Source organism: Nymphaea colorata, chromosome 6 (genome assembly GCF_008831285.2).
Source record: "Nymphaea colorata isolate Beijing-Zhang1983 chromosome 6, ASM883128v2, whole genome shotgun sequence".
Lineage (NCBI taxonomy): Eukaryota > Viridiplantae > Streptophyta > Magnoliopsida > Nymphaeales > Nymphaeaceae > Nymphaea > Nymphaea colorata.
Genome location: NC_045143.1, coordinates 14,245,477 through 14,271,221, shown reverse-complemented (window position 1 = coordinate 14,271,221; position 25,745 = coordinate 14,245,477). Strand labels below are relative to the sequence as shown.

General features: G+C 36.2%; 2 protein-coding genes across 4 annotated transcripts in view; both read left to right on the top strand.

Annotated features, from left to right (window-relative positions):
* Positions 1-2,303: 2,303 nt before the first annotated feature.
* LOC116256588 (disease resistance protein Roq1-like) lies at positions 2,304-2,892 on the top strand. Its single transcript, XM_031632988.1, has 2 exons — positions 2,304-2,376; positions 2,492-2,892. The coding sequence occupies exons 1-2, from the start codon at positions 2,304-2,306 to the stop codon at positions 2,890-2,892; spliced, it is 474 nt and encodes a 157-aa protein (XP_031488848.1).
* A 550-nt stretch (positions 2,893-3,442) lies between these two features.
* The window catches only part of LOC116256933 (insulin-degrading enzyme-like 1, peroxisomal), a 78,258-nt gene continuing 55,955 nt past the window's right edge, over positions 3,443-25,745 (top strand). Inside the window, exons 1-13 of one of the 3 annotated variants that reach the window (XM_031633514.2) lie at positions 3,443-3,695; positions 4,187-4,262; positions 4,905-4,972; positions 5,775-5,866; positions 5,980-6,053; positions 6,152-6,195; positions 8,904-8,955; positions 18,469-18,591; positions 18,690-18,802; positions 18,984-19,146; positions 19,601-19,693; positions 19,843-19,928; positions 21,045-21,131. In XM_031633514.2, the coding sequence (XP_031489374.1) occupies positions 3,573-3,695; positions 4,187-4,262; positions 4,905-4,972; positions 5,775-5,866; positions 5,980-6,053; positions 6,152-6,195; positions 8,904-8,955; positions 18,469-18,591; positions 18,690-18,802; positions 18,984-19,146; positions 19,601-19,693; positions 19,843-19,928; positions 21,045-21,131 (1,194 nt within the window). In that variant the 5' untranslated portion in view covers positions 3,443-3,572. The remainder of the gene's footprint in view (positions 3,696-4,186; positions 4,263-4,904; positions 4,973-5,774; positions 5,867-5,979; positions 6,054-6,151; positions 6,196-8,903; positions 8,956-18,468; positions 18,592-18,689; positions 18,803-18,983; positions 19,147-19,600; positions 19,694-19,842; positions 19,929-21,044; positions 21,132-25,745) is intronic. The other 2 variants (XM_031633512.2, XM_031633513.2) reach the window with 2 other exon arrangements.

The window sequence follows — 25,745 nt, the reverse complement described above, 5'->3', positions numbered from 1 at the left end:
CTTTCTCTCATTAGCATTCCCAGCCTTTGTGGTAGGCTTGTTGTTATCTCATTATTTCGTAACTATTCCTTTCTTTATGTGATTGCATTATCTTGTCTCTGTTTATTTATCGCCTATTTTGTACATGTGTTTTTCTCTCATTCCATGGATCAATAACGAGATGAATGGTTACAAAATATAATGACATAAACTGAGATGCATAAACTTATCCTCTAAAGTCATTATCTCATGCATTCATTATCTCAAACAAACTATCTCAAACCCATTACACTGTAACATTATCTACCACATGAACTGGGATGCACTTGTTACCTGTTGTGTCTATATTTTCTTCCTTTTTAAGCTCAGTCATCACCTTCGCCATCAGTTTCTCATGAAGTGCTCCTTCGATTTCTTTGAATGTCCAAACATCGAAAAAGCCTTACAGAAGCCATTGCCTTTGTCATTTAACGCATACAAACAAAAAACCATAGCGACATCGTTATGAACTCACTATCCTTTCCTTCTATTGTCATTACCAACATTTCTGCTTCAAAGCCAAGCTTTCCTCACTGGTAATCTCCACTCTTCTTCCTTCCTTTAGCAGGAACCTCTTTCTCCTGTTTTTCTTCTTCCTTACTGTCTTGTTTCCTTTGCGTGAAAGAATGCATGCAACATGATGGTTAAGTGCGTATATGTTGTGTCCGTTCAATGCAAAGTTCAAGTAAATGTACACATGTACCTTTTCTGGCACAATGGTCATTACTGAAACTTTACATATGCGTAGTGCGAACCACCTTATAAGGACATTCAATTAAATATGGAGATATACCTTTGCATTCACTAATGCTTTGTTTGGATGGAAGGAAAGGGAAGGAAAGGGAGGGGTGGAAAGAAAAAGAAAAGGAAAGGGAGGAAAAGAGTGCAAATGAACTTACAAAGAACATAGTGGAAAAGAACACATGATTTCAATATAGTTTCGTTACAAAGACGATACGTCCATTTGTAGAACCTAAAGATATGGGTTTCAAACAGAGGATCTCATACATACAGTGGTAGATATACTAGTCACATAAAGAACATGTATGGACGACATTTGTATATATACAATTAAGAAGCATATGTCAAACACTATTTTTACAGTTGGGCTAAAAGTCCCTAGTCTATCAATGAATAGGCATTCACTAGCCACCCCAGTTAGGCAACTAGCAATAAAAGTACTCTTTGGCAACTGTAACGCTAGGGACTAGTCACCAAAGCAATGACTAGTCCAACTAACCAACCAATCGGACTGATGGTTGCTGGTGGGAAATAGTAGCACATACCAGTTTGTGTTGCAGCAGAATGTTTCCTCTATCTCCAATAGTACTGTGGAGAATATAACTTGTTTAATGTAATAGTGCATCCTTCAGTGCTAGCCTATGATGACATCAATTGTGCCTTGAAAATGCTTGAATGAGACCTACTCTTGCTCAAAGATCAAAGGCCAACCATGTGAAGTTTCAAGCAATGCTGAAGACAACTTTGTATCGCTAGTAGAAATTACGTGCTCCAAAAAAGGTAAAAAATATCATTATTGGAGCCACACCCAATTGCTACACTTTATACTCTTTTGTACTTTCATTAAAGTTACATAGTGTAAAAATTGATCAATTCCAATATGAAAGTATGCTGGGAGTTATAGATCAATTGCTACCAAAAGGCTGAATTTGGTAAATGAACCAAAGATAAAAGAGGCTCCATAGAGTAATGAATGAAGGAAAGAATTCTATCGCACAACAAAAAATAAGGTGATCAAAGTAAACATCTTTGTAATAAATGCCGTTACTAAAATTTGATGCATGGAACTGCACCTTGCAAACTAAGAAAATAGTAACGAAGAAACCATGGTGACAAACCGCACAAAGAGCATGTTATCTGGAAATGTCCATCCTTTCATCAACAATCCGAGAACTTCCTATCAGTCTAAGAACGTGTCCCCTTGTCTAAAAAAGCTAGAGGCACATGTAAGATTTTAAACACATTATAACCTGCGAAGAAGGCTGTAGTCAGTTATTTAGTGTGTGTGTGAGTGAGATGATTTACATTCGTGTCAAGATACACAATAAAAAAAGGCAACCAAATACTTGACCAAGTGAATATGCAACCTCCTCCCTTTTCTTCTTGTTCTTCCCCCTCCTCTTCCTGATTCGACATATACAACTTAAAGAACTCCCTTCTTGCATCCTAAATCTCATATTCTAGAGCGCATTTGTTGTCATGTTCTATTGGGTCTTGAAGTACTGTATTTCACTCATTTGGAACTTAGTACCAGATGTCTACCAATGGCTAGAGTGATCGCTCCCAATGAGTACTGGCATAGGGACGCGAAGATAACAGGCCCAGCAAGAGACCACAGTTTTTCTTATTCGGCCCAAAATTTGGAAGAAAAATCAAAACATAAGGGAAAAGATGAAAGCATAGGAACAGAGAAACATAACAACACTACAACATATTTTTTTTCTCTTAATAGAAAAACTTTGTGGCCAACAAATGTTCAAGGTTGCACGCCATATGCTCGCCTCATTGCAATTGCAGATCATTACTGAACTTCTGAATGACAAGCATTCAACCATAACTGATCTAAGTCAGGGAACCAACTTGATTGAGCGAAGAATCCACAGTCGGCGGGTCATCATTATTATTGATGATGTTGATGACCATGAACAGCTCAAAGAATTGGTTGGTAGCAGAAGTTGGTTCTGCCATGGAAGCAGGATAATTATCACAACAAGGTACAAGCATGTACTGAATGTGCATGGCCTGAAAGAAGAGGAAATTTATGAGCTTCAGAGCTTGACTCCTAGAGAATCACTTGAACTCTTTAGCTTGCATGCTTTTGGAACGGCAACACCATTCAAGGAATATGCTTGAGATAGAGATAGAGCCGTTTGGAGCAGGGAAACATAGTGATTTGAAACGCGAACGTGCACTCCCACAAGAGAAAGAGCGAAAGATGGAATTGTCGGCGGCTAGTAGGAGTTTGGAGACAATAAAGAGAGAAAGAGGCCTGAGCTGCGAAATAGGAAACCTTCAATTCTACAGGTGTATTAATGGAGAGAGAGACAGACCCAGTGCCCGTCGAAGCCTGGATGGAAAAAGTATACACGATAGAAAGAGATAGAAATAGGCTTTTCATTTTCTTCTTAATCCTTTTAATTTTAGAGAAATTGGATTTACACATCCTTTCTATTCCCTCCATTTTCTTTTCTTTTTTTTGCAGCTAAACAAAATTTTTACTTCTTTTTTTTTTTTTTAATTAATCAACGAAACAAAGAACTGATTTTTTTCCCCCTTTTTTCTTCCTTTCTTATTATCCAATAAAGAGTCTCCAATCACCCTGTGCAGTACTTTTCGTACGTGGGGTCGGGGTGGCGCACCTTACTCGGTCTCGGTTTGACCCCGGCGGTATTTTTCGTACGTAAGGGTCGTGCGCCAAAACTCGGAACAGGCGACGTCGCGCATAAGATATCTATTCAATTAGAAACAGTGTTCTGGTTCTGCTGCCGGAAGCAGAAGAGAAAGAAGCGGCGGAACTCGGGTGGAGACAGAGGATGGCGTTCGGTGACTCGGATGTGGACATACTGAAGCCTCGTACTGACAAGAGGGCGTATCGCAGGGTTGTCCTTCCCAACGCCCTCGAGGTCCTCCTCATCAGCGACCCCGACACCGATAAGGTATCCCTTTCCCTCTCCGGAAATTATATTATTCTCCATTGATTTTTGGTCTACATAATTATCTTTGTTGTATTTCTTCACAAGCTGCATTTGATTGATTCATAACTTTCGAAACCGTGGTTCGGTAGGGAATTCGAGGAGTTTCATCCCAAAATCAGATGAATGGCATGCTTTGCCTCGACTGATTTGCAGTTTTTTGTTGATTTCTCCTTATTGATCGTTATATCTTGTGATGTATGAGCCGTCGAACTAGTTCAGCATGTTGGTCAGTGTAACAGAACTTTGATCTCATATGGGATCTACCATAACCTGTAGGCACTAATTTAATCTGGTTTGTGAACCATTTGATGCCTATTCTATTAAACTTGCATTTTAAATGGATACGAGTTCAGACTTTTCTTTCATCATTTTACCTTTTTATCAGTTATTCATTATTCATCTCTCATATGTATCACTCATTTGGTTTGCTGGTTGATATATTGGTGCTTCAGTGTGCTGCTTCGATGAATGTTAGTGTGGGTTCGTTCAGCGACCCTGATGGTCTTGAAGGTCTGGCCCATTTTCTCGGTAAGTGTTTTTCTCTTCCCGACATATAGGTTTATGTTATAGACGCTCTTACCTGGTTGTTTGGGTAACTTGGAAATCTAATTCCATGGTTGTATGCATTTCAATTGCCTCATGCTTCACGCTCTTAAAATTCTGCACGCACCAACACTGTACAAGTTATTGCTTTCAACTTTGATGCTTTGGTGGTTGGTCCAGTTAGAATGATAACTGTCACCCTATCTTCCTAGCTTCAGCGTTTTATCTTTAATTCTTTAAGCCTTAGTAACAGGTTGTTCATAGATGTTGGCTTCTTCTGATTTGAACACTTGAACACATCTGAACTCTAACAAAAGGTTGTCATCGTTGCCGTTGCCTTCGTTGTTTAAAAGATGAAAAAATTTGGCAAAGTGGGTAATGTGCTGCCTTTGCAGGCACATGATATTGCAATTGTGTCCATTACCTAGCTTTGTCAGCTTGGGTGAACCTTGTTCTATTTGATTAGTATGCTTGATGTCCTGTAACAGCCATAATTACATCTGTGCAGATGTTGATATCTTCAGTTTTTAAACTAGCTCTTTTGCATATTTAGGAGGATTGTTGTAACTCATAGTTTTGTATTTTCCTTTCTATGCAAATTGATCTCATGTTTTGATATTCTTGCAGAACACATGCTCTTTTATGCTAGTGTAAAGTACCCAGAGGAAGATAGTTATTCAAAGTACATATCAGAGGTAATGTTATGTTTTCAAGGTACTCACCAATATCTGCAATCTATGTGACATGGAATCGTTTGTGAGGTTTTGCACCCATAACAGCTGCTGTGTTGCATGAACTGTTACTAATCTGACTCACCAATTTCAGACATCAGCCAGAATGAGTACTGTCAGCCTATGCACATTGGATTCAATTCGACTCAAGTTTGGTGTTTTTAAATGATGCCTAAACTCTGACATTCATTATTTTAGGCTCATAACCAATTTATACTTTTTGCTTTTGCTATGTTTAGTTTCTAAGTTTTATTTTCTTTAATATTAAAATATGTATGTTGACAATCCCACCTATGTGGTATTACATATATGTTTACTAAGACCAGGATTACTGTGAAAATCAGGGTTGCAAAGGGTTAATAATGATATTGTGAAAACCAGGACCAGAACAGTTCAGAAAATCTGGGGGTTTATGTGATTATGATAATTCTAGCCTGGAATTAGATAGGGCATCCTTTGTATTGCCTTTCCTGATACTAATGTTATCATTGGATGTTTTTTAGCAATTCCTCTGTAGTTGAGAATAACATATAAACATTTTGCATGAAGGAATTCATGTCTATGCATTCTTTGTGTTTTTACTGATGAACTGTTTTTCTTTATCCTGTGTTGTGCATGCTTTATAGATTCGTTTTTGCATTCCTTCTGTTGACCTGTTTCAGCATAGAGGCACCTCAAATGCCTTTATCACTTCTAAATATGTGTAGTGTTGCCCATGTCTTATAGATCCAGAAAGTTTCCAATCTTTCTACTGGCTATGTTTCAGCATGGAGGCAGCACAAATGCATATACTGCTTCTGAACATACAAATTTTTACTTTGAGGTGAATTGTGACTGTTTTGACGAAGCATTGGACAGGTAAAGTTATGTTCTTGTGCATCTGGCTACATAATTCATTTCTTCATCGGATTATCCTTTGTTTGCTTTTCTGTTTCTATAGTAACTTTCTGTTTCTCTATATTAAAATCTAGGTTCGCTCAGTTTTTCATCCAGCCTTTGATGTCTCCTGATGCTACATTGAGGGAAATAAAAGCTGTTGATTCTGGTAAAAGTTCACAAGATCCATCTTTTGGTGACACTAGTTCAGATCCATACATAATTTATGCATTCTAATAATCTGTTTCTGTTGATCTTGATTTTCAGAAAACCAAAAGAACCTGTTATCTGATGGCTGGAGAATGAATCAGGTACTTCTGCACTTTGAATCTTCGCTCCAGAGTTTACTCCTAACAATGCTAAAATATTGGTTGTGTAATTGAGATCATATTTTAGAAGTTTTGAGTTGTATTTTAGAAGTTTTGAGTTCTCTCTTCCAGGTTTTGAATAAAGGCCATTTACAAAATTGTCTCTTTGTTTTCATTTGTTAATCTTCAGTTTTCTTCTCTTGATGAGATGGTTACACATTATGCAATCAAAATTGCCAAGCTGAGACATACTAGTGGAGCCTAGATGACCTCTAGGTTGCCTCGTGCAAAGTGAGCCAGTGTGGTTAGGCAGTAAAAAAGATGACAAAACAGAGAAAACATGGATAAATATTTATAGAAAAACTTTTGAAAGCCTCACAAATAATTGCAAGCATGTGTAATATGCATAAGAACACAGGATACTTTTTGTTTTCTTAATGAGAAAACCCAGCTAGCATCTCAAAAGAGTGAAAACATACAATAAATGTGGAAAAAGCACACAAGTTTCTGGAAACCATGTATGTGATTGAGAACACATATATGTGTATTTTGTATAAAAAATGACATACATTATCCACTTGGAAAAATTTCTCAGGTAGGGCGAGAAAATTAACAACAGGCAAAGCTTACAGAAATACAAAAATGTTAACTTATATATATATATATATATATATATATATATATATATATATATATATATATATATATATATATATATATTTGTATTTTGTATAATAAATGACATGCACTATTCACTTTGAAAAAAAAATTCAGAACATGCTAGAGAATTAGCAACAAAAAATGCTGGTAGAAGTTCAAAAGTGTAAATCTATGTGCTTTTGTGTGTCTGTATGCATGTATGCATATGGAGTGTATGTGTGAGTGAGTATATGTATTTATGTATGTGTGAATGTGCATATGTATGAATGAATGAATGTCTGTGTGTGTGTGTGTGTATGTATATATACATACATACATACATATCAGTGTGAAATATCGTTCTTGGGTTTTTATTGGGCAAGATTTTCCTCGGGTATTTTTCGACAAAGTTGCCTTTTATGGAAGAAACTCAGCAATTTAAAGAAAAATCCTAAAAATTAGGTGAAGATAAGATAAATGGGAAACTAATAAGAAAACATCAGACAATAACTAGATAATTCATAAAATTCAGAATATTTAAATGCTTAAGCCTTAAAAAGCAATGCTGAGATGACAAGTTTTGTACCTTGAGGCTTGAGGACAAGGTGCTATTGAGGAGGAGAAAAGAGGGGCGGGGGGGAGGTGCTGATGGTGTTGATGTTAGGAGTCGGAACTCGGAACAGAGTCAGATCCATAATCTTTTAGTGTCTTGACATGGTGCTCGAGTCACATAGTTGGGTCCAAGGGCCTAAGTATAGGACAAGAAATCATGTAGCTGGGCTGGATGTAATAGCAAGGAATGTAATAAATCCAACCCATAGTTGGATTGTGTATAAGCTGGAAGGGATTAAACCCTAAGTATGACACTTTAGTGGGGAGCTGGGCTTCTTTGTGTAGCTGTGCGCTTGTGTTAGTGGAGAACTTTCATTATTAAAATGGAAGTTGCCATTGTTAGCAGGAGGGTCTAACAAAACATTTACGATTTCTTTTAATTATGGTAATTTGGCTATGTTACTTCTCATTCGATGAAGCGACTAATATCACTTCAATTTTCTCATGCTACAAGATGAACACAAGAAAGAAAACCTTATCATCTTAGCCTCTGTAATTTCTTTTCATGTGTCTTTTAGTTTCACATGTATAAAGAACCATTTCTTGAATATTACCAAATAATATGATTTTCGAAGTTTCCCCCTTCTGCATCATATTGATCATCTTCATCATCATATGCTGAAGATGGAAACAATTTTTTTTTCTGCATTGTTCCATTGTGATTGTTTTTAGGACATACTGGTTATATTCAACTATTGAATCTTGACATGTCAGGACTCAGGAGGCACTATTTAACCAAATGATTTATCCTATCACATATGTCTGGGTTGAAAATCATTATCACAAATATCATGTCTTTTTTGAAAAGGACACAATATTTATGTAAAAAATGGTTGAAAACAAATAAAACTGGAAAAGACCTATTTTTTTGAAAAAACAAAAAATGAATTTAACGTGTTTTTTTGCATTTTTATTATTGTTTTCATTTTTTTTTTCACGTTATATTTGCTTTAAAGTTCAAAAGTTAAGTTAAACTATTTATCTTCATTTCTATCATTAGTCATTACTAAAACATCATTTTTATCATTTATCTAGTTTATGCTTTATGTTTTCATATTAGTTTCTCATTTATTATTTTTACCTATTTTTTAAGATTTTTTATTTTTTTAAAAAATTGCACAGATTTCCCAATAAAAACAACTTTTAAATACCTGAGAAAAACCTTACCATTTAAAGCCCGAGAATGATATTTGTGACAAATGTTGACATAACATTTGTATGTCTGCTTTCAAGTTGTAATACATAAATTCTGATAAAATTTAGGTCTACAAAGTTACCAAATAGGCAAATACAATGATATTTAGAACTTTTTATCTTCTATTCCCGTATCAGTTTATTTACATGTTTATTGAAAACGTGTTTTTTTAGAATCTCCGTTCTACCCAAAATCATAGAGCAATGACATATTTTTTTCATGTTGATGACCATTGTCTTTACTTTCATATTTTATTTTATTGCAGCTTCAGAAGTATCTCAGCTCAAAAGGTCATCCGTACCACAAATTTGGAACAGGTAAATGTAATTATGCTTAATTTTCTAGGGATTTTCCGGTTACTGAAGATGACAATAATTAGCAAGCTTTATTAATTAATATTGTTGAAATTAGAAAGTTTATGTTTAAGTTTGGTAGTTTTCTGATTATTTAAAAGTTAGTCTTCTTTAGTCATTTTACATCTTTATGTGTCTCTCTTATGTAAGATAATGAGTGAATGAGATTGTTCATCTCTCTCCTCTCTCTCTCTCTCTCTCTCACGTTTCTTCCTTCATCAAACAACATGGTATCAGAGCGTGGGAACTTCTGATCTGCTAGGGCGTAGGGTTCTTCTCATCACAGCTCTCTACTCTCACTTCTGGTCTGCCCTGTTTGGGAGCACGTCTGAACACTTTGAGCAGACACGTCTGATCAAGTTTTATCTTTCATTGGCCAACCTAGGGTTTCTTAAAACCCTAGGTCGATGCACTCTTGAAGTCGTGTGGTGGAGCCTCACGTTTGAAGGCATGTCGTGTAAAACAGTTGAAGGTATGTCGTGTTGATCAGGTTTGAAACTCTAAGTAGATGCATTCTTGAGATAGTATGGTGGAGCAGCATAGTTGAAGTCGAGTGGAGCAGGCAGGTTTGAGTTCTTTATTGTCGTTAATTTTGTACAATGAAGCATCGTTGAAGTTTGATGTCACGTTGAAATGAACTTGAAGTTGAGATGCTATGTCTGAAAATAGTTGGCTGTCGTTATCTACGTCTGAAAATAGTTGGCTGTCGTTGTAACTGTGCACCTTTGCTGCTCTTTCTGCTCAAGTCTGCTTGAAGAAGGTCTTGGTTATCTTTTTGTGTGATGTCTTGGTTCTTCCTTGTGTGATGTTGCTGTGAGTTGGTGATATAAGGATGTGGAACTGGCTATGATATAGCCGATCCTTGCTGTGATCATCAGCCCCTTCCATTACTGATTAATTGCAAATAGGACTGTCTTTTTTTGTGTTCGAGCTGCTGCACAATTTTTTCTGTGGTCTCCTTGTTCTATTACACTATTTCCTATTGTGGTTCATTATGGCTGAGATTAACAAACCAGATGATGTAACGCCAGCTTCTGCTCTTGCAGTGGGGGGTGGTTGTGGTCAGGGTATCACCTACAGTGCTAGAGGAAGAGGTATAGGTCGTGAAACTGGTGGTCGTAAGAGGTTCCAATGCACCTATTGTGGGAAGATGGGACACTTAGAGGATCGTTGCTGGGATAAACATGGTCGTCCATCTACTATGTCTCAGGGTAGGGGTATTGGGACCAAATAGGGCAAGGGCCCTACTGATCCTCCTATGGGTTCTGCACAGGTAGCCACTCCTATTGTGGACGACTCTTCTAGATCAACACTAAAGACAGTTACAGTCAACATTGACAGATCTGAGTATGAGTAATTTTTGGCACACAAAGCCTCACAAGCTTCAGCCTCCACAACTTTGATTGATAGAGCACTCTTTGTGGGTACATCCACAACTAATTCAAGTTTCTTTTGGATTATTGACTCAGCTGCATTGAGACATTTCTGCAGTAGACCTGGTTCTTTCACCACTTTGCATAGATTCTCTCAGCCACGTCATGTCAAAATTACAGATGGTAGAATGTCTCTGATATTGGGTTATGGAGATGTGAAGTTTTCTCAATCCATGACCATTCCACATGTCTTATACGCTCCTGAGTTCCCATCCAATTTGCTTTTTGTTAAACAGTGGACTACCGATTTACATTGTCGCATTATCTTTGATCCTGGTGTGCTCATTTCAGGACTTACAAACTTGGAAGACGATTGGTAGCGGCTATGAGAAAGGGGGCGTTTACATCATGTCAGCTCCTATGGGTCTTGTTTCTACCTCTTCTACATCAGAGTCTACATTTTTCTAGTGGCATCTCAGGCTCGGTCATCCTTTAGGGCCTAAGCTACGTTCCATCCTACCTCGTCTTTTAGTCCCAGAGTCATTTTAGTGTGAGGCTTGTCAACTTGGCAAGCACACTCATAGTAGTTTTCCTTCGAGTCTCAGTCCATCGAGTCAAAGGTTGTTTGATCTTCTTCATGTTGATGTGTGGGGGCCTAGCAGGGTTGCTAGCCGATTTAATCTTAGGTATTTTTTGGTCGTTGTTGATGATTATTCTCGAGTTAGTTGGGTATATCTTTTGAAAGAAAGGTCTGAAGTGGTTTGTATTCTCAAAAACCTGATTATTGAAATAAAAACTTAGTTTGGTTCTCTGGTTAAGTGTATTCACACTGATAATGCTCTCGAGTTCAAATCATCTATCTTAATGACCTTTTATGCTGAAAATGATATCTCTCTCCAATTTACATGCCCCTCATACCTCACAACAGAATGAGGTTGCTGAATGAAAACATAGACAACTTCTAACTGTTGCGTACCCTAATACTTCATAATCATGTACCTGCATACTTGTGGGGTGATGTCATACTCATGGCATGTTACTTGACAAATCGTTTACTATCATATCATCCTCCATTGACAACAAAGTACCAATTAAACTTGTTTATCTCAATCGAAGCTTATTTCTTATTGCACCTAAAGTTTTTGGTTGTACCTATTTTGTTTACATTATTGGGCCTAAACGTGATAAAGTTTCTGTTCAAGCCATTAAGTGTGTGTTCATTGGCTATCCTTGAAACCAAAAAGCGGTATAAGTGCTTTGATCCGGTAACTCAAAAAGAGTATATCAGTGCGGATGTCACTTTCTTCGAGTCTCAATCCTACTTTAGTCCTACTTTTGTGTTATCTGAGATGCCATATCCTATTCCTGTACCTATTCCTCTAGTCTCGTTGCAATCTTTTCCATCTCCTACTCCAACTATGAATAGATTTTAGGATCCTCCATTGGTCTACACTCGTCGACAAGATTCCTCTCATGGTTGACCATCAGAATCTTCTCAAGATGTGAGCTCAATTGAAGTAAGTACACTTGACATTGATCCTTTTTAGGACTTGCCTATAGCCCTGCGCAAAGGCAAGAGACAGTGTACCATGCATCCTATTTTACAATTTGTTTCCACTGACCATCTTGTTGACAACTTACAACAGTTCCTTAAGGCTATGTCAGTCCATACTGTACCAACTAGTCATCAACAGACATTATAGATTGTAAATGGTAGAAAGCTATGCAAGAAGAGATGGATGCTCTGTTACAACGTGGTACCTGAGAATTGGTTGATCCACCTAAAAATTATGATATTGTTGGCTCCAAATGGATATTTACAATCAAGTACTATTTAGATGGGTCTGTAGAGAGATATAAGGCTCGATTAGTGGCTACGGTTACACTCATGGAGTTGACTTTTTTGAGACGTTCTTTCCTATGGTCAGGTTGAGTACTATGCGGTTGCGATACACTTTGATGTGACAAATGTCTTTCTCTATGGAGATCTTGAGGAGACTGTATATATGCAGCAACCCCCAGGGTTCGAGCGACAGGGGGAGTGTAGTAAAGTGTGTCGTCTTAAAAGGGCAATTTATGTACTCAAACAGAATCCTAGGGCGTGGTTCCACAAATTATCTGGGGTGGTTTCACAGTATGGATTTAAAAGATCTCCTTTGGATCATTCTCTATTCATCAAGAAGACCTCCAAAGGTATAGTTGTTATGGTAGTGTATGTTGATGATATTATCTTGACAGGTGATTATGATCAAGAGATCTCGGCTACAAAGACTTCAAATGAAGCACCTTGTCATGAAAGATCTTGGTCACTTGCGATATTTTCTTGAGATTGAGGTTGCGCATAACAAAGAAGGTGTAGTGTTGTCGTGGAGGAAGTATGTACTTGACGTACTGCAGGATACATGGATGTTAAGAACCAAGCCGGCTAATCTTCCTCTGAATCCACGTCTTCATTTTATGATAATCAATCGGAGCTAGTGGATGTAAATCTGGCCCAAAACTTGACAATCCAAATGCTTCAAGAGATACACTCTTGAAGATCCCAGCAACTCCAATAAGTAACACAAAACAAACCTCAAACTTGAGGAGAAGAATACTTCTATTAATCTCAAATAGATGCACAAGAAGAGGCCTAAAAGCCTTGACAAAACAAGGGTTCCAACTTCCAAGTCCCTTATTTATAGAACAAAGAAAGAAGGGAGTAGCTGTTGGCTGCTCCCAACGGCTAGAAATCTAGCTGTTGGAGCTGCCCAATAGCTACTTCCAAGTCCTCCTTTAGAAAAAACAGAAAAAGAAAAGGGTAAAAATGGAAGACAGAAAAAAACAGAAAAAGGAAAAATACATAAAGAAAGGAAAAGTTACATAAGTATCCTAAGTACCCAAATATATATATATATATATATATATATATATATATATATAAATTAGATAACTAATATATGTAATATACACATATATAGATAAATATATAGATTGGGATGCGTACATTTTAACATCGCCCCTCAAACTTACGTGTGATATCCGAAAGTTTGCCAAGAAGAAATTGAAACCTGGTTGTAGCAAGAGCCTTGGTGAAGAAATCACTTTGTTGATATTCGGATGAAACATATGAGAGATCAATATTCTTCTGAAGAAATTCTTCACGAATATAATGGCAGTCCATCTCTATATGTTTTGTTCTTTCGTGAAATGTGTGATTGCTAGCAATATAGATTGCACCTTCGTTGTCACAACAAAGTTTGAATGTGAATTCCCATATCTTTCAACAAACTTTTGAGCCACACAATTTTCATTGTTGTAGATGCCATGACTCGATATTCAACTTTTGTTGATGATAGAGACACCTTATTCCATTTCTTGCATCGCCAGGAAATTAAGGGATTACCTAAAAGCACACAAAAACCAGTGGTAGAGTGCCTATTATTAGGATCTCCACCCCAATCAGCATCTGTATAAGCAACTAATTCTAGTATAGAAGATGAAGACAAAAAAAGTCCTTTGTTGATTGTGTTTTTCACATAACGCACAATTCACATTGCCACTCTCATATGTACTGAAGTGGGTCTTTGTTGGAATTGACTTATAATATGAACGACATGAGCAATATTTGGTCTAGTGATAGAGAGATAAGAGAGAGCACCAATAATTTGTTGAAAAGTAGTAGGATTCTCTAATATCTCTCCATCAATCTTCATTTTTACTCCTAGTGCTTCTGGAGTATCTACAATTTTGTTGTCTGAAATACTTGCTCTGTCAATTAATTCACCAGCAAACTTCATTTGTGAAAGCAAATAACTCCGTTTGCTATAGGCAACTTCAATTACAAGAAAATATGTTAGTCTTCCTAAATCAGTCATTTGAAAGCAATTCTTAAGAAATTGTTTTATCTCTATGATTCCTTTATCATTACTGCCAGTAATTACCATATCATCAACATACAACAACAAAACAATTATACCTACTGAAGTGTTTTTCACAAACATGGCAGTATCTGAATAGCAAGATTGAAAACCTTGATCAAACATAACATTACTAAATTTGTCAAACCAAGCCTTAGGAACTTGTTTTAAACCATAAAGAGCTTTATTAAGTCGTAATGCTTTGTTCCAAGGTAGATTAAGTTCATAAGGGGCACTCATGAAAACTTCTTCATTTAACTTATCATTTAGAAAAATATTTTTAACATCCATTTAAAAAATCGACCATTGTTTAGTTGAAGCAAGGACAATAAGAGTTCTAACAGAGGTCATACGGGCAACAAGAGCAAAAGTTTCTTCATAATCAATCTCATATTCTTGAACATAACCTTTAGCAACAAGTCTAGCCTTATACCTTTCTCATGTCCCATCACTTCTAGTTTTGGCTTTATAAACCCAACGACATCCTATGGTCTTTTTTTCTATTGGTAGAGAAACAATATCCCAAGTCTCATTACTTTCGAGGGCTTTAAGCTCATGATTCATGGCTTTAATCTAATTTGGATCTTCCTTAACCTCAAGATAAGATGACAGCTCACACAAAGAATGATGTGCCATGAGATAAACTCGATATTTAGGAGAAAAAGACTTATATGAAATAAATCTTTGAGGAGGCCTAATATGTCTTTGGGATCTTCTAGGATTTGATTGATTAGTTTCTTGGGTTGCATGACCTCTTCTCCTATAAACAATAATGTCTCTTGGAGGATTGAGAATAGTAGGACTATCTTCTTTAACTTCGTCAACTTGTTCCTCATCATCGGAATCATCATCATCATCATAATCAGTTCATAGAAAAACATAATCTTCCAGTTGCTTGGGCTCATTTTTAAAACCATTTTTATTTTCTAAAAAGATCACATTTCTAGTAACATATACTTTTTTTTCAATATCGTAACATCTATAACCCTTTTGTGTTTCCGAATAGTCAACGAACACACAATTAATAGCTTTGAAGGAAAGCTTGTCATCTTTGTTACTTAAGACAAAACATTTGCAACCAAAGACCTCAAGTCTATTGTAATTAGGTCTAATATTGTGTAACTTTTCAAATGAAGAAATATGTTTCAAAAGTTTGGTAGACATTCTATTAATCAAATAGGTTGATGTCAAAACAACCTTAGCCCAAAAGTTTTTGGGAACATTTTTTGGATAAAAGAAGAGCTCTTGTGGTTTCAATAATGTGTCTTTGTTTTTGTTCAACCACTCCATTTTGTTGTGGAGTGTTTGGGCAAGACTTTTTTTTATGTATAATGCTTTATCTTTTAGAAATTGTTGAAATTCATTTGAATAAATTCTCCTCCCGACTAACTTCTAAAGATTTTACTGTTAGAGTTGAATTGGGTTTTGATCATGTTATAGAAATTTTTGATGTTTGCAAATACCTCTGATTTGTGTTTGAGAAAATAAAGCCAAGTATGTCTAGAGAAATCATCAATAAAGATCACATAATACATTAATCTTCCTTTTGACATAATAGGAGTGGGTCCCCACACATCCGAATGCACCAATTCAAAAGGCATTTGGACAACGAATTTTCTATTATCAAAAGGTAACACTTTCATTTTTGCCTTAATACAATCATTACAACAAAAGTTTTTTTCACAATGCTTTTCCAAGAATGGAAGATGAGACATTTTTTCTAGATTTGAATGTCACATTCTTTGATGATATTGCATGAGGGTCTTGAAAGGTCCAAAAATTCCATGTAGTAGAGATCATTTGTTCTAAAGCCTTCCCCAATCGTCTTCTTGAATAAACGGTCCTGTATCAAACATTTATATTGTGAGAAAATGATATTAAAACCAAGGTCAGCTATTTGTGAAACAAACAATAAATTTAAGTTTAATTTAGGAAGACATCTTACTTGGGGTACTTTTAAAATTTTGGATTCAAATGTTTGATCAAGATTTCCAATAAAATCAATTTCAAGAGGAGTTCCATTAGCCGTTTTCACAAAGTGATATGAACCATTTTTAGTGCATTTGGTGAGAAGGGATCCACAAGGAGTCATATGAAAAGATGTAGCCGAATCAATAATCCAAGAATACTTACTTGAAGACAGCTAAAACCCGTTTCACGTCACTACTCTGATACCATGTTGCAGCCGTGAGACACTGGAGAGAGAAAGATTAATTCATTTACTAACCCTAATCTCTATAATAAAGAGATTAGGATAGAAGAAAGATTTACAAATTACATCAACCAAAAATAAAGAAATGTTTAAAGAGATCTCATAACTATTTAATATTACAAAGAGCTATCTAGAAACATAAACTCTTCTAATTCAATACACTTCATATGGCCATTCAGACTTTCCTTGCTTTATGAGCTTTTGAATATCGTAAGTATGTTTTAGACCATGTCAGCCGCCCACCTTCTTTTGCAACCATTTCAGGTGAGCGGGGTTTTACCTTTTGCAGCCATTTCAGTTACGAATTTGGACCCCAATCTCTTGTACTAGGAGGTTAGGCATGATTTTTTTTTTTTTGGTCTCAAAATTGAATGGGTTTGAAAGTCTTTTCACCCAAGCCACCATAGTGGACTTTTCAGCAGCCCACTATTTTGACTTTTTGGCCTCTTTTTGCCATACAAACTAGTGTTCTCATATAAGCTCCACACCTATGCATCTGCATGGCCTGAGTCCATCATTCCCCTCCTTAGTATTACGTGTAGTGGGGAGTTGCTTTTGGCTTCCTTTCTTCATGTCCACTATTCTCATGGGCTTAATGTAGCTTTATGTGAATTGATACACTTATAAAATAAACGCCATCTTGATTTGCAAAAATATCATCATTGAAACATGCTCTATTTTGATGCCAACTCCCCCATCTTGATTTGTGCACATGGTGTATGTTAAACTCACTAGTCTGGTGTTTGTAGAGAAGCTCATACAAGTCTGTTTCTTTCATCAGTGTGAAGATGACTTGATCTATTTTCATCTCTATTGGGCTTAATGAGGTTGGCCTAGCCTGGCCAAACCAGGGGACCATAGGTAGGTTCACATCATTGAGGGAATTGAAAAAGATGCTGGAATGGGATGATAAATGCATGGTAAGATACAGATAAAAAAAAAAAAGAAACAAGGACAATATAGAACATGTAAAATGCTTGAATGCAGTTGGGGCATGACAGTAACAAGGTAGCACAATGAGGCAGTGTTTTGGGCAAGTTAAAGCTTAAAAGTCTGCTAGCAATAACAAAAGTGAAGGCATCCTCCTTTAGGTGCCTTATGATACAAGTGATGTAAACTCCAAGCAGTCCAGGCAGGCTTCAGGAGGTGGGCGAAGGATTCAAGTGAAAATCTAGCCAATCAGATTCAACTTTTTAGAGGTCGTCTAGCTCACTTCAAGAGGAAGTTGAAGTGGTCAGTCGCACGCAACTATTCAGGAGAAACAAGAAACCTCTAATTTGCTTCATCTCCTCTGCATGGAAGAGGATTTCTAGAGGCAGATATCTATGATGAAGTGGTCGAAACAAGGTGACGCGAATACCAGATTTTTCCATGATTCAGTTAAGGTTCGGCAGCGATGAAACAACATCCACTCCAACGCAATAGGTCAAAGAACCATCGAGGGGCCGAAAGATGTTGTGGAAGCACTTATGGATCGCTTTAGGCTTTTGACCAAGCCACTGGCAGAATATGCGTTAATGTCGAAAATGTACATATAATTAGTAATAGACCATATTACACAGTGGACAAAAATATACAAGAGGACATCAGAAAATCATAAAGTTGCCACAACATCCATGTGACAGTACGAAACAAACAATAAACTGGTGGCTAGATCAAATTCAATCCAGATCAATCCAATATGTCTTTCCACAGCTAAAATTCTTCCTCGATCAACTTACACATCCATGTTTTGTATAGATGTGTAGTATTGTATAAATGTGTGCAACTTTTTAATCAACATGTGCTTCAATGCTCAAGAGGTAATGCGTTGATAAATTCCATAAATTTCTGTAATCTTGTGGCTTTTTTCTTTTCTTTGTCTGCATTTCTCCGTGTTATTGGCTTTAAGTATTCCAAAGGAAATTTTTGGTTGCTAGAGAGCTTCATTATTTAACAAGCTGTGTTTGTTTGTCTTGTAACATGACAATCACCTCTTTGATTTATGCAACAGGGAACTGGGAGACTTTACACGTGAAACCAAACGAAAACGAGATTGATACAAGGGAGCAGCTAGTGAAGTTTTACTTGGAGAATTATTCTGCAAATATAATGCATCTTGTAATTTATGGAAAAAGTAACTTGTCACTCGATGCAGATAATGTGGCTTTAGATGAATTTGAAGATAAGGTTTCAACTTTTCCTAATGACAAAGTATTTGTCAAATACTTGCAGAAAGTCTTGATGAGATCCAAGCTATGGCAGAAGAGAAATTTCAAGGTGTTTCTAATAACATGCTGAAGTGTGTTTCTTTTCATGGTCAGCCATGTGCTTCTGAGCACCTTCAGGTATATGTTCATTCCTAACTAAACGTTTAGGTTGTCTTTGGGACTTATGTACATCATGGCCCTCTTTCTGGTGAACCTCATTTTTTCTCTGTTATTTGGGCCCAACTATTTGGGATCGAATCCCATTTTATACCTTCTGGTCCTCTGAAATAACTTTGTTATAATATATCTCACATTGCAGATCCTGGTCAAAGCCGTCCCTGTAAAGCAAGGCCATGTGTTAAATTTCGTTTGGCCTATAACTCCGGAGATAAGATATTATGAGAAGGGTCCTTGTACATATATTGGTCACCTTATTGGGCATGAAGGCGAGGGATCTCTTTTTTTTCTTCTGAAAAAGCTGGGTGGGTTCATGCATAAACTTATACTTTGTGCAGTGAGATGCCATTTGCAGTATCTATTGTTTCTTTGGTTTTCATGCACATTTCATAGTGTACCTGCAGAAGATTTTTTTTTTTTTTTTTTTTTGTGTTTTAGTTTGTTCTATTTTTACCTCAAAGGCCTGAAATTTGTGTTTTTTCTCCTTAAAATCGTTCAGTATGAGCTTTTCATAGAAATCAGCTAAATAATAAGATATAGTTTTTTTAATGCTATGATACTTTCCACAGCTTTCAAGATTTTGTTGTCCTTTTTTCACATTCATTAATAGCATCTAAACATAAATTCAAATTTGTCCTTTTCTTTGTAAAAAGATATGATCTTCCTTCTCCAGAATATTTGTGTCTTACAAATTTATGGATCCAATTTGAGCTCATGAAGTATAGAAATTGTCATAACATGTTACATGTACTGTTGTAGGGTGGGCTACCAGTCTTGCTGCTGGTGAAGGGGATTGGAGTTGTGAATATTCCTTCTTTGTTGTGGCTATTGATCTTACTGATGCAGGTCATGGTATGTATTGCTTGTCAATGGATGTTGCACTTTTTTTTATGGCTTCTAGTCAGTAATGCTGGTGATTTTTTACAGTAAGAATTTCTATTGTCAGGGCTATGATTCCTTTGCTACTCTCCACTCCTAATCACTATGTCCTTTTGCTACAGAGCACATGGAAGATATAGTTGGGTTGTTGTTTAAATACATCAATCTTCTGAAAAGTTCTGGGGTGAAAGAATGGATATTTGATGAGGTAGAAAACCTTTTATTTCAATGTTTAATGCTTTTTCAAGCTTTGAAGGGCTTCATTCTTAGCCTCATTTAGGATTTAGAATGAATAATTCAGCAGATTCTAGCTATAAAGGTGTCTTTGAATGAACGGCAGTGAGAACCATTGTGCAAAGCTCTGCCTCGCACCAGTTGTTGTACAAGACAACAGTTTGCCACACTGGTTTTCTATCATGATGCCAGGATGCAATAGAAAACATGGAGAGGCCATACATTTTTGTGAAAAAGGTGAAGAGTGTAGAAATACTCTTTGTCATGTTTGAGTATAGAGAATATGGATGGAAACATATTTCTCATTTTCTTCTATAGGATGGTACTTCCTACTTCCAACGTTCTCAAAAGCACCAAGTGCAGCCTAGGCAGTGACTTGAGAATAGGCCTAGATCAGATTAGGTGTGTTAAACAGTCCTAGTAGGGAAAGGAAATAAGTAAAATATTAATTGTTAAATTAACTGCAATAAATGAAGCATTTCTCAAAGAAAAGCATATCAAACTATCACAAAAAGTCAATAAAAATGCAAGTCTGTAGCATGGTAATAAACATAATTAAAAGTTTGAAGATTGAAGTTGATGAAAGTTTTAACAATTAAAGTTAAAAGTTTATATTACACAAAAGAATAAATTTTCAATCTAAGGAAAATGCTTTTCTATGTTGTAAGGCCTGCAGAATGTTCTGTAGTCCTAAACACCAAATGGTAAATCTCTGATTCTAATTTCTAGTGATAGAAGTTTAAAATAAAACTGATCTAACTAAAAATAGAAGAATGATAAATCCTCAACATGATCACTGCTTATTGGAAAACCCCTCTATTAGAATATGAATAAGTATGAAAATGGTATTACGAAAAGCAATGCATGGATATGGGCTAGGCACATTCACATCACAGGTTATCTAGGAAAAACCAGCCCAGGTGACCAGCCCAACCCTAGGCTGGCCAACATAGATTACCTACTGGAAATTTTTATATATGGACCTTTTCCTTTTTTGCTTTTCCCTTTAGTGGCCATGCATTTTCTCACATTCTTCTTTGACAATGTGGTATGGAAATTACTGGATCTGATGCTGTTTTCATTCTTAAAGATCAGGGCGATTCGTGAGACTGAGTTTCATTTCAAAGACAAAGTCCGTCCAATTGATTATGTGTCTAGACTTGCTTCTAACATGCATGTAAGTGATCAATCAAATTGAGTCTTAACTTAGATATTTTCTTTCTTTTTATCACATCTTCCTACTAGAACATTCATCAGTTACTTGTTCTTTTGCTTTATTTTTTTAAGCTTCCTTAGCTTTATAGCATACTTGCAATGATTCTTTTTACATTATCCATGACTGCGAGGTCATTATGCATGATTCAGAGGTTACAAGTGAAATTTTTCTTTAGTTTCTCCAACAATGGTGGGGTTGGCAAGAAAAGTTAAATAAGTCAAAAATTTGCCAAGTATACTGGATAATGTCTTGTGAAATCTATTGCATCACTTCCAGGTATTTAGTTAGCATCTGCAGGCTGGCTTGCCTATTTCCGCTAAGATATGGGAGAGTAAGACACATTTTTACTCTGAATAGAAAAATATTATGACAATTCACCACAAGTGATAAACAAAGAGGTAGAGTGTTAGAATATTTGTAAATACCTGTGTGTGTGTGTTTATATATATATATATATCTGAGATATGTATGCCTGTATATACGAATTTGTCTTTTTTATTTTCTGGTCTTATACTATTTTTCCTGTACTTATAGGTTGAAGCTCAGCTTGGTCAACATTGCTTTTAACCAAGCTGGCGCTAGCCATTGGCTAGCTCTCTTCTAGCTTTTAGCTATATCCCTTTGTACTCTCTATTGACGTGTATATATAGGACAGTATTCTTTGTAGATATGTATGTTGTTTTACTCATTCTTGAGGTGTTTAATAATAAAGCCTTCTTATTCAGTTTTCTGCTATTTGTCAGACCTTAATGCCTCTGTGAGACCTGTTTCCTAGTACAGCCTATTGTTTCACACGTATCAGAGCTTGGTCTCTGAAATTCCTTGTTATCTTTCCTTTCCTGTGTTTCTGTTAAAGATCAATTTTTGAAGACTGTTATTGTTGCTGCTTTCTATGCCATTTCAAAGGGCCTGTTTTTGAAGCTTCTTTCCAGATTTAATTGCTGGCATTCTCATCTACAACATACTTTTGTTATTTTTCTGCTGAAAATCATTGGATGTCAATGGAAAACTCTTAGTTCTCCACAAACAAAATGGAAATTACTTTGCTTCTTTCAAGTTGGATGGGTTGAACCACACTCTACAGGCAAAATGTCTTCAAATGCATATTAAACGCAAGCACGTTTGGGGCTCTACAGGAGTTGCTTTTATTCAACCTTCTCTTACATTGACAAAGTTGCAAATGCCATCAAAACAGTTGGAAGGAGTTGAAAGACAAAATGCCATGAATAAGTATTATGGAAAATTAGATGATTGGAAGGCCAAAAATGCAAAAATTATGTAGTAATTATATAGCAGTATCAAACCTCGACTTGCACAAAATCTCATGTAGTATGAGGAGGCAAGCGAGACATGAGAATATCACAAGGGGATGTATACCCAAAAAGATATGACTCAGAAATGTCTCCTAATTCAAAAGGCCTAAAATGTTAAGCATGGAGATAAAAATATGAGGGACCATGGCATGGAAATTTATAGTGCTTGAGATGATCTAGATCAATTGAATCCAAAGCATAACAGATTGCAAGTGTCATATAATTATGAGAGTAGATTGTCAATTTTTGCAAGGGTTTAAGGGCTGATTTTGACCAAATTAGGGCTATTGTTTTGTCTCTTGCTTTTCCTTTGACTAGCCATAAAACTATCACGAAGTTTAAGCATGGAAGAAACAGTGTTGACTATGACAAGAAGATAGTGTTCTTTCCATCAAGCAAGACAAAGAAAGCTCTCTTACGGCCTCTAGACTTGGCAATCTATATAAATCCCTACAAGTTCCAGGATTTCTACAAGAAAAACCAAAAGAAGGGATAATATATGGCTGTTTGTCACTTTTGCCATGAGTCACGAGACATACAGCCGCAATATCTAAAACTCAAAGGAAACAAGGGAGGACAATCCTGCCAAGCTGCCATAATAGTGGCTTTTTTCTCATGGTGTAACATTCAACTCAAATAAGGCGAGAAACCCAATAACAATGGATGACAATTTGGTCATGGAGGTAACTCTAAAAGGATTGTCAAATATAGAAGATGAATGATATAGCCTTGTTACCCAATCTTTTACATTGAACCAACTAATGCGGCTCCTCAAGCTATTCTCAAGGAGACCAATCCAGGAGCTCCAGCATCATCTGCATCCATTTTTAATGGTCCGGGTAGGTGCTGTTGGACTTTAGGTTTAGTGCTTGATTTGATATGACCCTTAACATAACTCTTTCAACAAAAGGTGAACAAGTTCAAAGGTCATTTAATGTTTCTATTGCTGATGGAACATCTTTATAACTTGAAGATATAGAAAATTTGAAAAATGTTTTTGATGAAAAACAAAAGTTTTGTATTCTAAAAATTAGCTATATGCCAAAGATCAACGTCCACTTTTGGTTTCACAGATTTTGGACCATGGTTATGATATTGTGTTCTCTTCAAATAAATGTTAGGGGCTCGGATCATTGGTCCTGTAAATTGAATGGAGAAGGTTATAGAAAGGATATTTGTACTACATGAAGAACTTATGTATTCCCAATGAAGTTTTTTGTAATACTGCCAAAAAAGTTGATATCAATATTTGACATAAAAAAATTGAACATCCCAATGTAAAGATAAAAAACTAGAACATCTGAACGTAAATAAACTATCCTTGATTTCTCCTACGATTAAATTTTGTATTGACATCTTTAAACATAATGATTGTTTACATGAAAAAATGAAATCTCACCATTGGGGAATATATATATATATATATATATATATATATTTATTTATATTTGTATATACACACTGCCATCATGTAGAAAGGAGGACTCTCTTATTATATGATTTCTGTTGATGATTTATTGGAACCTTTTTTAGATCTAAATCTGAAGCTTTTAATCCCTTTGAATTTTTTCTTAACTTGATAAGAAACCAATTCAATGCTAAAACAAACATTTTAAGAACTGATTGCTGATGTGAACCTATGTCACCAGGGTGTGGGTGAGATGCGGGTGTCGATGCCGCACATCTCAAAAAAATTAGGTGCGGCGTTGCGGCGAGGGTATTTATTATTATTATTATTTTATTATTATTATAATATTATATATATATATATATGACAAAAAATTGTAAACATTATATATAATAATATATTATATCAGATCCAAACAAATATATGATAAGATAATTAATTATTATGTGAACTTAGATATCTAGCTTCAATAAGTAATATCTGATCCGATGCAGAGTTTATATTTGACTCTGTCAAGTAATATCAAAACTGATCCGTAGTTTATGTATCGGACAAGTAATGTCCGATATTGAGTCGTCCATATTGAAGTTGAATCCTACCACAATGTCGGGTTTTTTTTTAACTTTAATGTGTTGTTAACAAAAGAATCTAAATTTCATATAAAAGTTCACAACCAAATGGCTAGTTCTACACTACAAAACATCTTATCTGATGCTTAATTAGAATATGAATCAAACATAGGTCAACAAAATTTAACTTATTTAAAAACAAACGTTATTTGCTCGAGAGAGAAAGAGAGAGCTAACAGGAAACACAGGAAACAATCTCCAACCCTCCCTCTCTCTCTCTCTCAAAAGCCATCTATGCACACAGGAAACACAAAAGCAGAGCATCACCTGATTTTAGAGAGAGAGCAGCGGACGGAGAGAGAGAAATTGCCGTCGGTGGAGGAGAAAGAGCAGCGACCGCCGGTGGAGGTATAATACGGAGAGAGAGCAGCGGATGCCGGATGGAGAGGATGCCGCTGGTGGAGGAGAGAACGCAGCGGAAGGAGACGTTGGAGAGAGAGCAGTGGGAGGGCACAATATTGTGCCCTAAATTGATTTTTAGGTACATAAAAAAAAAATTGAAAATGGACCAAAATGTCTACAATGCGGGTTGACCGTACCGGACTCGCGTTTGACTCGAGTCGAGTGTGCGTCAAAAGTTGACGAAAATAGTCGGGTGCGGTCAACCGCACCCAGCTCACGTTGACCGACTTTGGGTGTGAATCCGGGTCGCATCCGCACTTGCATCGCGTCGACGCGGGTGCGGCTGCAAAAATAACGCACCCCAGTCACATAGACGTGAACAACTCTTTAGAAAATTATGGGATAATCCATTAAAGGTCAAGCTCAAGAACTCTTAGGAAAATGGACTATATGAAAGGAGGCATAGTCATATTAGAGAAAAAACTAGTGCTTTTTTAATTACTAAAAATGTGCAAAAAATTGTTTTTGGCTGAAGCCTCTTTGATAAAATGTCTTCAAAGTTGCCTAAGCCGACCCATATTGAAAACTTGTACAGATATGAACTGGATTATGAAAGATTTCAGATTTTCGAATGCAAATGTTATGTACTTAATGATGATTGATAAATTAAATTGAAAAACTATAGAGGTGTACTTTTATTGGCTATTCCCAAAAAGGCTGCAAATGTTATGATTTAGCAAATAATATGGTAATTGTTTTAAGAAATGTGAGTTTATTTAAGATAAAAGTGGCTTTGAAAGAAGTGGAAATGCTTTTTGTTTAAATGCCTTTCAACTGATGATGAGGAAGTTCTGAATGATATTGGCAACAGTGATGAATGTGC

Coding starts and splice junctions, on each gene's coding strand:
- LOC116256588 (XM_031632988.1), top strand. CDS start 2,304: ATGGCTAGAGTGATCGCTCCCAATGAGTACTGGCATAGGGACGCGAAG. Junction 2,377..2,491: donor AGGCCCAGCAAGAGACCACA/GTTTTTCTTATT, acceptor TTCTCTTAATAG/AAAAACTTTGTGGCCAACAA.